Raw genomic sequence first — 14,345 nt, forward strand, 5'->3', positions numbered from 1 at the left:
TTGGTACGTGAAAGAAGCACGAATGACGTCCCCGAAGCTGATATAGAAAGGCGTGACTGGGTTACTGAAGTAATCCAGACCCCGCTGGAGGCGTGACCATGTAATAGCTTCTCCGCCACAGAGAATCACGGGGTTGGATGCGAGGATGATTTCTTGATACGTCCACGCTCGCCGGATCCACTCCCTGTCTAGGAGTTCGTCAAGAGCGTATTTGTTAAATGCCCTCGTGACCCGGAAAGCTTTGAATCTTTGCCAGACTGGTAAATGTTAGACAGGTGCCACTACTTATCCTTAGATGGAACCACTTACACGGCATCAAGGCTTGAAGAAACATGATAGTTAAACCAAGACTTGAGACGAATCTATCGTGACGAAGGGTTTTTTTGCGACTGCCCTCTGTCCATGGTATTCCAGCAGGGGACAAACGCAGCTCAGAAGCCAGCCTAAGACATCTCATTGCCCTGTCTGTCTGTTGACCCCCTCGCCTAACCACGCGTATACTGTATGAGCCCAGCTATAGATCTCCTGCATGAGTTGTATCTGGCTGGTTTTCTCTCCTTCGTCCTTCTGGTTGATACATATCGCATCGACCCAGATCGTCATGGGCCCGTAGAGGGTTCGCAACGATCGTAAGGCATTGTCGCAGTTCTTCGTGATCGGGAACTCGTGGTTACCGCAGAGGATCGTGTTTGGTACCTCGGAGTATTCACCCCAAACATACGAGAGAGCAGCGAACTTGGGACAATCGCGGATATCGACCACTCTGAGCGCTCCGCGTAGACATTCGCTTGGATTTTTCGAGTCGCGGAAGAGGTCGAGAATTCGTGTACATGCCCCTTGTGGAGGCAGAGGCTTATAGAGCTGAGTGCTCTGAGAGGATTCGTCAACGCTGTGAACACTGCGCGCAGCTGCGATACCCCATGAGTTGGTATTCATGTTGCCGCATGCACTGTTAAGCTGATAGGATCGATTCGTTTCGACCTCTAGTGACTAAGGATCGGACAAACACGTAGGGAAGGATCAGCCTAGGCTGTTTTATAACCGATCCTACACTCGTAACACAATATCAGCCCCCGAGGATAGGTAACACAGCTTACGCGCACACCGAAAAGTAAGCCCCCTACTCACGGCTGTCCCAAAGTATTCGTCGATTGGTGACACGCATGAGGCTATGCGGAATTGAAAGGGTACACAGCTCGCGGCCAAGAATTACGCGAAGTGTCTGTAACTGGCTATTGTGAAGAAGACTGCTGCGATTGCTGCTGGCCTATCGTGACCTCGCAGCCAGGCAACCCTTGCTCTATTCGTCAATCGATAGATCGTTATTCGTGTCACGCATGTATGCATAGTCAAATCAACAGAAAGCTTGGGTCGAACCAAAACGAAATATGCATTACTTCAACAATAATGCTGTCCCAAACACCAGTCTATCTAGCCTCGACCAAGGGATTTCGAGGACGCGTTATACACAATGCTACAATACAAGAAAGACCGTAGGGAAACAGCTTATGCAATAAATGACCTCCGATGTCGCCCTTCTTCTCTGTCTTCATCATCGTCGTCAAGCTTACTCGCCCTTGAGCTTGTCCTGCGTGACGGAGAACGCCATGTCGAGGAAGTCGGCCTCCTCCTTCTGGTGCACCGACTTGAGACCGGTGGCAACGGAAGCCGAGGGGTTGCGGCCGGCGTACATGACGTGCTTGCGGTCGTGGTGCTGCGTGTTGTTGAGCAGCGTCTCGATACGCGGCTGCACGAAGCTCCAGGCACCGGCGTTCAGGGGCTCCTCCTGGCACCAGACAATCGTCTTGGCGTTGGGGTACATGTCCAGGTTCTCCTTCAGTTGTTGCCAAGGGAAGGGGTTGAGCTGCTCGATACGCGTGAAGGCAACGTTGTCGATCTTGTTCTCCTGGCGGTACTTGGACAAAGTAGCCCAGACCTGACCAGAGCAGAGAACGACACGCTCAATCTCCTCAGGAGACTTGATAGCGCCAGTCTGGTGCTCGGGGTCGGGGATGATCCACTGGAACTGAGCCTCGGGGCCGGTGAAGTCCTCAATGCTCGAGCGAGCAAGAGGGTGTCGCAGGAGAGACTTGGAGAAGAAGATGATCAAAGCTAATGCACTTGTTAGTCTGCAATTTCACGAGTTCGTGTACGAGTCAAAACTTACGCTTGCGGAACTGCCTGTGCATTTGCCTGCGCAGAACGTGGAACAGGTTGGCCGGGGTGGTCATGTAGGCAATCTGCATGTTGCAGTCTTGGTGCTGGCGCTGGAGCTTCTCGGCGTCGGGGAAGATGCGAGGATCCTCGTTGGACAGTTGCAGGTATCGCTCCAGACGACCGGAAGAGTGCTCAGGTCCCTGGCCATCATAACCGTGAGGCAGAGACATGACGAGACCAGTTCGCTGCATCCACTTCACCTCACCGGAAGCGAGGAACTGATCGATGATGCACTGAGCGTTGTTGGCAAAGTCACCGAACTGGGCCTCCCACATAACGAGAGCGTTGGGGGACGACAGAGAGTAACCATACTCGAAGCCGAGAGCACCAAACTCACTCAGGGACGAGTTGGAAATGACAAACTTGCCCTGGTCCTTGCTGATGTGCTGCAGGGGGTGTAGGTATCCTCGCTCTCCTGGTCGTGGAGCACAGCGTGACGCTGCGAGAAAGTACCACGCTCGACATCCTGACCGGAGATACGGACGTGGTGGCCCTCAGTGACCAATGAACCGAAAGCAAGAGCCTCAGCGGTGGACCAGTCAATGTTCTTACCCTCGGTCACAGACTTGGAGCGGTTCTGCAGAATACGCTTCAGGTTCTTGTGAATGTGGAAGCCCTCAGGCGCAGAGCCCAGTTCTGCACCAATGTGCTCCAGCGTCCTCTTGTCCACGCCAGTAGGCATGTGAGGGAGGATTTCGGTTGCCAGCTCCTTGGGGGACTTGAAGCCGTTCCATGCAGATGTCGTCCACTCCTTGGAGGTGGGCTGGTATTCCTTAGACTTGGCAAAGCTCTCTTCGAGCATGCCCCAGACCCACTGCTTGTGCTCCTCGACGTCCTCCTTGGTGAAAGAGCCATCCTGGAGCAGCTTCTCGGTGTAGATGTTGATCTGGGGGCTCTTCTCGCTGATGCGCTTGTACATAAGAGGTTGAGTGAAAGACGGTTGATCGGTCTCGTTGTGACCATGCTTTCGGTAGCAGACCATGTCGATGACGACATCAGACTGGAACTCGGCACGCCAGTCGGCAGCCAACTGGCAGACGAAGTTAACAGCCTCGACATCATCGGCGTTGACGTGGAAGACGGGGGCATCGATGGCCTTCGCGATATCTGTGCAGTACGAGGTGGATCGGGCGAATCGGGGATCGGTGGTGAAACCAATCTGGTTGTTGACGACCAGGTGAATAGTACCACCGGTAGAGAAGGCGGGGAGAGAGTGGAAACCGAGACATTCATAAACAATACCCTGGGCAGCGAAAGCAGCGTCACCGTGCAGCAGGACACCCATGGCGGTTCGGTGCGTCGTCTCATCGTTGTTGTAGTGCTGGATAGCGCGGGTCTTTCCAAGAACCACGGGGTCCTCGGCCTCCAAGTGGGAGGGGTTGGCAACCAGGGAAAGCTGGACACGCTTGCCGGAGGGAGTAGGACGCTCAAAGTTCATACCCAGATGGTATTTCACATCACCGGAACCCTCGTCCTCGCCACCAGCGCTGCCGGCGAACTCGCTGAAAATGGACTCGTTGGGCTTGCGGACGACGTTGCTGAGCACGTTGAGACGACCACGATGAGGCATTCCAATGACAATATCCTTAACGCCATAGTCGACACTGCGGTCAATCAAGGCCTTCATACCAGGGACCAGGGTTTCACATCCTTCCAGACCGAATCGCTTGTCGTTGGGGTACTTGGTGGCCAGGAAAGACTCGAAGCTGGAACTCCAGATGAGACGGTCGAGAACACGGCGCTTCTCGTCGATGGAGTACTTGAAAGGCTGGGGAACCTCGACACGCTCTCGGAGCCAGTCGCACTTCTCTCGGTCCGGGATGTGGATGAACTCAACACCGTAGGAACCGCAGTAGATCTTTTCACATGCGGCGATGATCTCGCGGAGGGTCATCTTCTCGCGGCCATCTCGCTTGAATCTGGGCAGGATACCGGGGCCGAGACTGTACTCAGCATCCAGGTCCTTCTCGGAGAATTGGTAGTGTTCGAGTTGCAGCTCTCTGGGCTTGACGTTGGTGAAACCCTTGGACTCATTACGGATGCCGAGGGGATCGATGTTGGCCTTGTGGTGACCACGGGCCTGGTATGCGCGCACCAGCAATTGCACCTTCAAGTGGTTGGTGACATCTGAGCCCTGGCCCTGGCCGATGGTGCCGACGACACCGCCCGTGGCGCCAGCAGCACCGGGGACCAGGTTGGGAGGGGGCGTGAAGGCCTGGGAGATGGGCATGTCGCCGCTCTCCATGTTCTTGAAGTAGACCTGCCACGAAACGTGGACGCTCTGGGGTCCTCCTTCCATTGCATGTACATCTCATCGATATAGTTGGCGGTGCTGCCGGAGAGGAAGTTGTCGCTGGGGTCCGGGCTCGAGGCCTGGGCTGAGGCATATCGTCGCTGGGCGGAAGCGGTCGACAGGGCGAGGGGGCGGCGAGCCGAGGCGAGGGAATAACTCCTCGAGCTCTGAGCAGCGCATCGTGCGCTCTGGCTGCTAGCTCGGAGGAGCTGGCAGCCAGATCTGCGAATGGAGCTGCTGAGCATGGCACCAGGCTATGCTTGCAAGAAGCTGTGACGAGCTATTTAAGGTGGCGGGAATTAATGGCGGATGGATGCTGGCTTCATGGAAAGCAGCAAACCAGAGGGGGAATTATGATATGGGCAAAAATACTCCGTACCTGCAAGCTTCAACCCTCCTTTTCTCGAAAGAAATGGGATTGAAACGAGGAAAGAGAAATGAGCGGCGGAGTAAGTCTCGTGGGAATTGGTGACGTTGAGGTCGGTAGGAAGAGAGAAGGCCTAAAAGAATCGTGGAACAAGTCATGGGAAACAAGTAGCTGCAGAAAAAGTCGCGACTACCCTGTCACAGGGCCCGAACAGCCATCCACCCCTGCAAACTCCATGTTGGCCTCCCCTTCTCTAGTTGTTCTCTAGCTTGCTGGTCATACTTACCGCACCTATGAGCAGTGCATCCTCTTCTACATTACAGGATAATAACCCTTTTGATGCATCTTCTGCTTCTCCTTTGCCTGCACACGCACACGCACGCACACATGCGCACGCACTATTTTCCTTGCCCGACAGAAGTGTCTCGCTATGTAGATAGAGCATACCTATCCAGAACTATATCCTTGTTTAAAGTATCTGTCATTCCTGCCTACAGACTCTTCTCTCCCCTCCATTCACCCGACCAATAAGCCATAACCCTAGAGAGTTTTCAAAGCACTCCGCGTATTGCCGGGCCACCAACCGCCTCGGTTATGCAATTAGGTAATTGTGTTGTAACTACCGTGGACGAGGGACAGCGAGCGACCAGGGGAATGTCGGCTTGCTGGTCTTGCTGGTCCAGAAAAGAGCTGCTAGCCCCCTACAACATCCCGCGAGAGTCCCGAGAGTCCCGACCAAGCATCGCGAAACAAAAGCCGAAAGGCCTCGTTTGAGCATGCTTTTTATTGGACTTGCAGGCATCTCCAAATAGCATCAACAGGCTAGAAATAGCTAGGCCTGGTCAATCTCCGACAGAAGCCGTTTAGAGCGGTAACTTAACTACCAGTTGTTTACAGACCTATGCGCCCTGGCGGGTTGGACTTTTTGCCTTGGCATCTCCAAATGGCCTGCACATCTACGTAATGTTTCAGCCGGGAAATGCAGGTAAAGTGATAGTTTGCGAAAGTGCCATTGGATCCGTCAATTGAACTTTTTTTTTCAAGGGGGCCATGCCATAAATACTTCTGCAAAGCTTCCAGAATCATTCATCGCTGTATTGGAAGATATCAATCATATTATTGCCATTGAGCGAATTCATGAGCCAAGAGCTCGCAACATGTGCCGGGTAGGATCGACTGCAGCAGATAGACTTTTCGGCAAGCTGGAGAACCCTAGGCAATTTGGACGGCTTGGGACGGGGCAAGGACAGCTCAGCTCCGACTCTGCTGAGGCAAAGACTGGAGAAAGTGGCAACGACATCTGTCAAAACTCCACCACTATTTTTGGGTTAGCTTCTGGCCGCATTCTTCCGACGACTGAGGTCCAGCCACATATGCACTTCTGGGCCTTTATGCAAGTAATCGATATGCTTAGGCTTAACGGGTCAAAGAAAGGCCAACCACCGCCACACAGCCATTGAATGGGCCAAAGTCCTCCAGGCAGGTGCTTTGATGCGAGTGTGGCTCAAGCTTTTCCTCAAAGTCATCTTGCGTGCCTGGCCAGATCAGAGCAATGCTTGACGATGAACCTAAAACAACAACGACATCCCTTCCTTGCGACCCGTAAAGCAGCTCGCATTCTGGAGTTAACTCGCATCATTCTGGGCTGATTTGTTCCTGTTATAGACCGGTTTGTGTTAGACAGTCGTTCGCTTCTCGTAGAACCCGACGCATCGCGATTTCCTCTCACATGCTGACAGGGTCAGCACTGAGGCCTGAATGAAGCCTGGAGCTCACTTCTCCAGAAGGTGCGATCGTGTGTGATGGAGCTGGAAGCCCGTTGACGTTCCCACCCACTTCAAGCCAGGACAATTCACTTCGTCGTCACATTTCATCATCTAACATACTTAATTTCCTGCCTCGCCGTAACTTGTTGCCACCCCAATTGTCAACATGGCCATCCCCGAGGTACTGCGGCATACAAGAAGAAGGAAGGCATTCTCACAGTTACCGACGACCAAAAATCGATAATATGGACCCCTCAGGCCGGAGGTATCGGTATCACATTGGCCATTTCCAATGTTACCAATCTCCAGCAGACGCCTGACACGGCCGCCAAGGTCATGCTGAAGATTTTCGAGAAGGCAAAAGATGGTGCAGAGCCAGTCTCGTATCTATTCCACTTCAACTCACCAACCGACCCGAGGGGCGAGGCAAATGTACTGAAGGACCTGCTGTCGCGGCTTCTAGCCGAATACAAAGCCAATGACCCCAATGTGCCGCGGCCTGCCGGCGCAGCCGGTGCCGCCTCCGGTTCCATGGCCTTTGCGAGTGCGGCCAACTCGAAACCGGCTTCTGCTCGCTTCTTTGACGATGGGCAGCTCAAGATGGACATCGAACTCCAGCAATCCTTGATGAAAACAGACAGGAGCCTTCACCAGATGTATATGGAAGGCCGAGCCACAAAGCCCGATTCCATGTCGGATGCGATATTCAACATGCAGTTCTGGTCGACACGCATTAACCTGCTTCGAGCCCATGCCATTGAGCGAAGCCAGAAGAAGGGACCCTATAATGTTCTCGCTACGGTGAAACCGATCATTGAGCAAAGCACTGAACCAGACAAGCCCAATACGATGAAACTTAACATTACCGTGGAGCAAGTCCGGATGATTTTCGACCAACATCCCCTGGTCAAGAAGATCTACAACGAAAATGTGCCTCCCCTCAGTGAAGGCGAGTTCTGGGAGCGATTCTTCCTGAGCAAGCTGTCGAAGCTCCTCAGGGGTGAGCGTGCCACTGGGCTGGAAGCTACCGACAGGGTATTCGACAAGTATGATGAATATGAAGATATCACAGCTTTCTCAAGCAAGCTCCTGAGTCAGCATGTTCCCCACATCATCGATATCGAAGGCAATGAGGAGAATCAAGGTGGATCCAAAGGCGGCAACCGGAAGGATCATGAGATGCGGCCAAGAGGCCGGCAAGATGTACCCATTATACCCACTCTCAACAGCATAAGTGGGAAGATGCTGGCGAACGTCTCGGCAGCTGACGGCGCACCCACCGACTCGGCCGGCTCGGACGACATCTACGGCCAGCTAGCGTTGCGCGATCTGCGCGCTGAAGCCGAGGAGTCTAAGATTATCCTCAACATCAAAGAGCAAAGTCAATTCTTCTCTAACCAGGCCAATGCTGCATCTGCGGCTGACGAGATCTTTGCCAAGCAAAACCCCACGAAACTGCTGAAGCACGTTCAGGGTGACTTGGGCTCACTGCGTGACGATGGCGCAGGAGGGGTAGACTTTCAAGCATCACTGAGCATCGATGACGAAAGTGACAGCGACGACGAGGACAAGAAGAAGAAGGCGCACGTGGGATCCCGGGGATCACGCAAGGCAGCTCAGAAGCAGATCCTGGAAAGCATTTTACAGCGGAGGGCACAGTTGTTCGGCCACTCTTCTGACGAGACGACACCAATGGGCCTGCCCGCCGAGGTTGCGGCCAAGTGCAACTTGACACATGCGACTACGATGGAGTTCCTGCACCAGTTCTGGTCTGCCTTCCTCTCTGGCGACCCCGACCGGGCTGCCGAGCTCGGATACCTGCTGGAGTCGCTCAAGCGGTCCAAGGATCGCATCAACGCCGTGGCCGCCGAGGCGCAGAAGGCTAGAGACCAGGAGATTGAGCGGAAGAAGGAGGAGATCCGGCAGATCTACCAGCGAACAGGTAAGAAGCGAAAGCTTAATACTAATGCTGTTCGTGGGGAAAAGACGCCGTCGTGAAGCTGATGGGCCCAGTAGTCAAGTCACTCGACACTGCCATCGCCGCGTACCAGAAGGCCCTTGCGGCCGAAGGAATCCAGGCGAGTACCGAGGGCTAGATATGGGCATACGATTATACAGAGCTAGTAATGCCATCAGACAGGATCCGCATCTTATGTTGTATACATTATCATACCGATTAACTGAACTGCCTTCTGTGTTAGGACAGTCAGACTTTATTGGAGTAGTTGAGTATGGAGATCGAACAAGTCCTCGAGTAAACAACGAGAATTGTATCCATCCGACCCGGCAGATATTTTGTCAATGTCCCTATGTCCGTACCCTAGCTAGAGCCGAGTGGGCGTTGTTGCCGGTAGATACCGCGCCAAACAGGGCTAAAACATCGTATTACGGTACACGTATGTAGTTGACGTGCGGCTGGAGGGAGCAAGGAGTCTAACACGTACATATCACGACCCAGCGTGCATCTCCACAAATCGCTGGACTCGGACGCCGCGTCATGGTGCATCGCTGTGGATCAATCGGATCGAGTGCTATCATAGCGCACATCGACGTTTGCACATGCCCGTGAGTCGAATGGTTCTTTTGGCCATCGCCCTACATATCTAGCTGTCTATTGATTTTCAATCGATAGGAGAGATGAAGCAGAAAGAAGAGACATTGAAGAATGATTCTGGAAGAGTCAACGTTTCAGGTCGCCAGATGAGGCGAACAACGGGAATGTCGTGGAGGTCGCGTCAGGGGTCAGCGATCAAATCGTCGAATGGGATCTGAGCGGGTTGCTACTGCTACCTGCTACCTCTGCTGCAGCGCTGCTGCTTACATGTACTGTATTATTGCGCTGTAGCTTTCCATTTTGTGCCCTGTCGCCTTACTCCCAACCCACTGGAAGGGTCGGCGGGTGGGCCGCGCGGGCAGGGAAAACAGTGGACCATGGCTGAAGCCGTTAGTTGTTTAGGTCGCGCTGATGGTTCACTCTAGTCACTAAGAGACCCAAGAGAGGCCCAAGGGAGACCCAAGGCCGACTCCCTCGCAGCAACCAGAAGCCACCTTCCAAGGATTGGGGTCTCTTAAGATGTAACACCAATTAATTGGGCAGCAAATCACAAGGAACGCTGCTAGGGCGATCAATCAGAGAATAACATTGAACAACCTGCTTGCCTCGTATTGCATTTTCCAGTGCATACTACATTACTACATACGTACAGTAGCTTACCTACAGTAGCCTGCCCGCCGACGCCGTGCAATACGAAACCACTTCTCACTCCTTCATAGAACTCGTCTCCAATCCTGCTTCTGTCTTATCAGCCCAGCCAGCCAGTCGCTACCTCTCCAATTTCGGCTGATTCACCATGTTGCGCATACTAGTCGCTGGATGAACGACGACCAACACGACGACGCTTACTGCGCAGAATAGAGAAGGAGGAACAACAATAAAATTTTGACAAGCCGCCTCCTGTGTATACAGCCCGGCGCAACGGTTCTGGCCCGCCATCTAAGTCGGTCGCATTTCGTTGCCAGTGACGTCCTTCAACGAACGGGGACGAGCGCATTCCTGAGTCAGGAGGGGAACCATCTAAAGTTCGGTTGAAAAAAATGTTGTCACATCTGCGCTTCCATCGACGGGGTCCGTCCAATCCCACGTCGCCCAACCCCGACAGCACGTCGTGGGATGTTCAGCCTGCCCAGCTCGTACCCGACGACAGCAGCGTGCCTGCGCCAGACATTCGCCCTCGATCGACAACCTCGGCGCCCCAGAGCCAACACGCTCAGGCCCGTCCGCAATCGCCCCCCTTGACCTCTCCGCCTCCTCCACCACAACCTCAGCAGGCACCACCGCCGCCACCGTCCCAAGCTCCGCCCAGCCTGCCCCCGATAGCCCGAGTGGCCTCTGTCTCCGAGACGGAATATTCGGAATCTGTATACTCCGTCTATGTGGGCGACCCGGAGTCTCATCCCCGGGAAGAGCCTCGGTCAGAGCCTCGGTCAGACGCTCGACCACCGTTGGTCGAGCAGAATAGCTTCCTGGGAGGGTTGAAGTACCGCCGCGAACAAGATGCTGCTGCCGCCGCCGCCGCTACCACAAGCCCCAGGGCTGGTCCCTCAGAAAGAAGCCCGAGCTATTCGCTAGATAGCAGAAACTCCTCAAGGCCTAATATCGCCTCGGCCGTGACAAGTCCACCGGGAAGGCCGCCCCTCAGATCGAGCAACGCGGGGTCCTCATTTGTGTCGCCAACAGATCTTCAACATAACACCACCACCGGAAAGCGCCCGCCAGGTGCGCGGGTGAAGACGGAACCAGCCCCAATGGTGAACCAAACCGTGACACCAAACCCGCCAAAGGGGAAGAAGAGTCTCCCATTTCTCAAGAACCCCATGTCGACCTTGCTTATGAGGAGGAAAACGAGCCAGAACATACCGGATCTGTCCTTGTCATTGCTCAACGACCGTGGTAAAACGTCATATGAGCCTATCCGGGGTACCAGGGTCCACGACTTCAGTGCCCCGCGCCCCAAGAAACCCGTGTCGAACAACGTGAGTCCCATGGTACCAACCGAGCAAACAGTACCTGAGGCATTGCAACCCAACAAAGATGACCTATCACCGCCACAACGGCCAGCGCCGCCGGTCCCACCCAAGGACGACCGCGAACAGTCTGGACGATCTTCCGCATCAATACGTTCGCGCCGCCCCGTGTCTGTTGATGGCGGTTCCATGATGCAGAGCGAAAGCAAATCGACTGCATTGTCCGCCAGCGCCTCTCGACGAATAACTCTAATGGACCCACAGGATATGCGGAGGAAGAGCTCTGTGCCGTCTTCTATATCGACCGCGTTGTCGCGGAACATGTCGGGCATGTCGGGTATGTCCAATAAAGACGTGCTCAGTGCGTTACCCAGGCATATGAAGAGCACATCGTCAAGGTTCAGCTTCGATATGATGGGGGCTGCGAATGCCGAAAAGCTCCTGGAGGAAAAGCACCGACAAAGGGTACAGGAAAGACAGTCGGAAATCCCTGATCACCGGGACTCGCGCTTCGATGACTTTGACGAGGATCCTTTCGAGTATGACGACCTGGACTACGATGACGGCTTGGAAGAGCGAATCCCGGGAGTCAATGCCGACTACGATGAAGAGGAAGAGGGCATCTACGAAGAGCCAGTGGAAGAATACGATCCCGATAACGATCAGGAGAACTTTGCAGGCTTCGTCTTCCAAAGGTCCAACCCTCACTCCACCTTGGCAAGTCCCCAGGATGCGACCATGGCGGCTACGCCAAGAGATGCCGAGGGGAACGTCATTGGGTTCGCCATGACACAAGGGACACCAGATATCAACAACAGGCTTTCTCAGCTCTCTGTCCAGGCGCCTGAGCCCTCGCAGCCACATTCCCCAGTGGCTCAAGCACTGCTTAGCGGCGACAGCCCAACCGGACTCGGGATTCAGGGGTTAGATGCTGCTATCCATGAATCGGACCGGTCATCGCCACAGCAAAGCCAACAGAAAGAAACCTCTGCTCCAGCACCGCTTCCGCCTCTTCAGCCAGACGATGAACTTTATTTTGGTGGCGCTGGTCTTGAAGGAGAAGGCGATGGGCTCGCTATTGATGAGGCCTTGTTCGACTTGGAGGATACCGATCAGTACGGCAGACCGTTACCTGGAGTGTTTGCAAGTGCACTTGCTCGTCGACAGGCTGCTGAAGCTGCGGAAGAGCAAGCTAAACGAGAATCTGATGATGTAACCTCACGGCTTTCTGGAGCAACTGCGATCACTCAGTCGACTGCGCATACCTCCGTGAGCGTTGCGCCCAACCAGGAGCCACTGCCGGCTGACAACCAACTTGAAAATAACGAAAAGAGCTCCCCTGATGGGCTCGAACAGCCAGTCCCGGGCTGTGCTGCCACCACAGTAATGGACAATATGGCGGCCTACCAAGCAGCGCTGGCTGCGGCTGCACACAAGGCCGCCGCCTCGGGCAAATTCCGTAGGGATTCGGACCCGCCGCTACCAGCCGATGTTACCATTACGTCTCCGACGACCTCTGGGTCTGACCACTCTAACGACAACATCAATTCCTTCGACGACTACGAATTTGACGATGGATTCGACGACGGGTTCGGCAATGGTCTCGACGACTATGAGTTGGATGATGACGCCATTATCGCCGAAGCGAATGCAAGCGCGCTTGCCCATGACTCTGATGGGTGGTATGGGCAGGAGTTCGGCTTCTACGCCGCTCCCGCGCAACCGATACCCACCCGTAACCCGAACCCTGGAAGCGACACGAGCCCCTTTTACGGAGGCTTCTTCGGCTCGAATAACGGCCTGGCGCGTTCCAAATCCGGACACCTGATCTCTCGAGAGCCAAATCTCACCCCTATCACTGAGCGATCGGAATACTCCAACCGCAACTCGATCATGAGTCTCATGTCCCCCACGACGAACCGCGAGCTCTCGTCGTTGCAAAGCCCCGGCTTGGCCCAGCTCGCTATGATGGCCGACGACGACAACATGTCCCTGTCGGCCCTGCTTCGCCTGCGGTCCAAGGCTTGGGGCGACTCTCAAGCCTCCCTGGCGAGTTCACGCGATGGGTCTCCCAGCGATCGTAACAACGATATCTCAAGTCCCTGGAGCCCCGAGGGAAGGGAACAGATCCCCAACCACGACATGTACGGCCGGAAAAACTCGGCCTTCTCGCTCTGGAGCCAGAGCGCGGAGTCGGGGGCCGCGAGCGGGTCGGGCAGCCCGACGCTCACCATGTCTATCCCTACTCTCCCGAACAACTCCAATGTCCCTCCAGTACCGCCATTGAACCCGGCGGCGGTGGGAGCGAACCCGAACCTAGCGGCAGGTCCAGTACCGTCCGCTATTCCCCAGCCGTTGTTCTCGCCTCCTCCGCCACCCACCACCTTCCCGCCCGTGCTGGAAGATGAGGAAGTGAGTGCGGAGGATGATTTTGACGACCGAGCCAGCGCGGCGAGCGCGGTGCTGAAGCCGTCGCCTATCTCATCCGCTGACTACTCGTTGTCGAGCCCCAAGCCCGGGGTGCCGTCACAAAAGCGACCCGGTATGGGCCACCGGCACAAGGGCAGCGCCGACTCGATCTCGTACATCAAGGAAGAAGGAGACGGCAGCGAGCCGCGATGGGTCCTGGAACGCCGCCGCACCGCCGAGTCGGGCGAGATCGAGGTCCTCGAGCGCGAAATCGTGGAGGGCGGAAGGATCTAGAGCGTCCTCGAGTGCCTTCCTGTACTGCACAGCTGGTTCGTTGTGGACGGCAGCAGGGGCTGCAGCTGAGGCTGAGGCTGAGGCATATACTTATACTTTACATTGCAGCAACAAACGACTGAAACGCTTTATCAAGACGAATGGGATGAACTCATACTCATACCCCCAAGGGAAAAACGTCTGTCAATACGCATTTTACGCACCGATTTGGGGGATGAATAGAAGCAGAGGAAGAAATAGTAATAGTTAGTACGACGGCGGACGAGCTTCGCTGATGATTGATTTGCTTTGTTTGATACCACCCACCCACACCCATACATTACACATTACATTATTTATATATCGAGCTTCACCGTCATCGTCATCATCAGAGAGCTGCCGGCTGGTTGCGTACATAGAGAAAGCGAGCGAGAGTGAGCGGTTTCAAGTGCACATATATCAGGGGGTTCTGGTGTACAAAAGAAATCCGATCGAA

At 54.7% G+C, this 14,345-nt stretch overlaps 3 protein-coding genes across 3 annotated transcripts; 2 read left to right on the top strand and 1 right to left on the bottom strand.

The window, feature by feature from the left end:
- Window positions 1-1,567: 1,567 nt before the first annotated feature.
- PG997_000300 (uncharacterized protein) lies at window positions 1,568-4,755 on the bottom strand (the record flags this gene model as incomplete). Its single annotated transcript, XM_066804615.1, is given in 4 exon segments — window positions 1,568-2,112; window positions 2,168-2,656; window positions 2,671-4,496; window positions 4,526-4,755. 4 exon segments carry the CDS (start codon window positions 4,753-4,755, stop codon window positions 1,568-1,570), a joined length of 3,090 nt encoding a protein of 1,029 aa, XP_066674388.1.
- Window positions 4,756-6,809: 2,054 nt separating this feature from the next.
- On the top strand, window positions 6,810-8,739 carry PG997_000301 (RNA polymerase II transcription factor related protein; the record flags this gene model as incomplete). The annotated part of the gene is made up of 3 exons (XM_066804616.1): window positions 6,810-6,824; window positions 6,902-8,585; window positions 8,630-8,739. The coding sequence occupies 3 exons, from the start codon at window positions 6,810-6,812 to the stop codon at window positions 8,737-8,739; spliced, it is 1,809 nt and encodes a 602-aa protein (XP_066674389.1).
- A 1,498-nt stretch (window positions 8,740-10,237) lies between these two features.
- On the top strand, window positions 10,238-13,870 carry PG997_000302 (uncharacterized protein; the record flags this gene model as incomplete). Its single annotated transcript, XM_066804617.1, has 1 exon — window positions 10,238-13,870. The coding sequence occupies one exon, from the start codon at window positions 10,238-10,240 to the stop codon at window positions 13,868-13,870; it is 3,633 nt and encodes a 1,210-aa protein (XP_066674390.1).
- Between the last annotated feature and the right edge of the window lie 475 nt (window positions 13,871-14,345).

Source organism: Apiospora hydei (assembly GCF_038363865.1).
Source record: "Apiospora hydei strain CBS 114990 chromosome Unknown utg000002l_segment0_segment0, whole genome shotgun sequence".
NCBI lineage: Eukaryota > Fungi > Ascomycota > Sordariomycetes > Amphisphaeriales > Apiosporaceae > Apiospora > Apiospora hydei.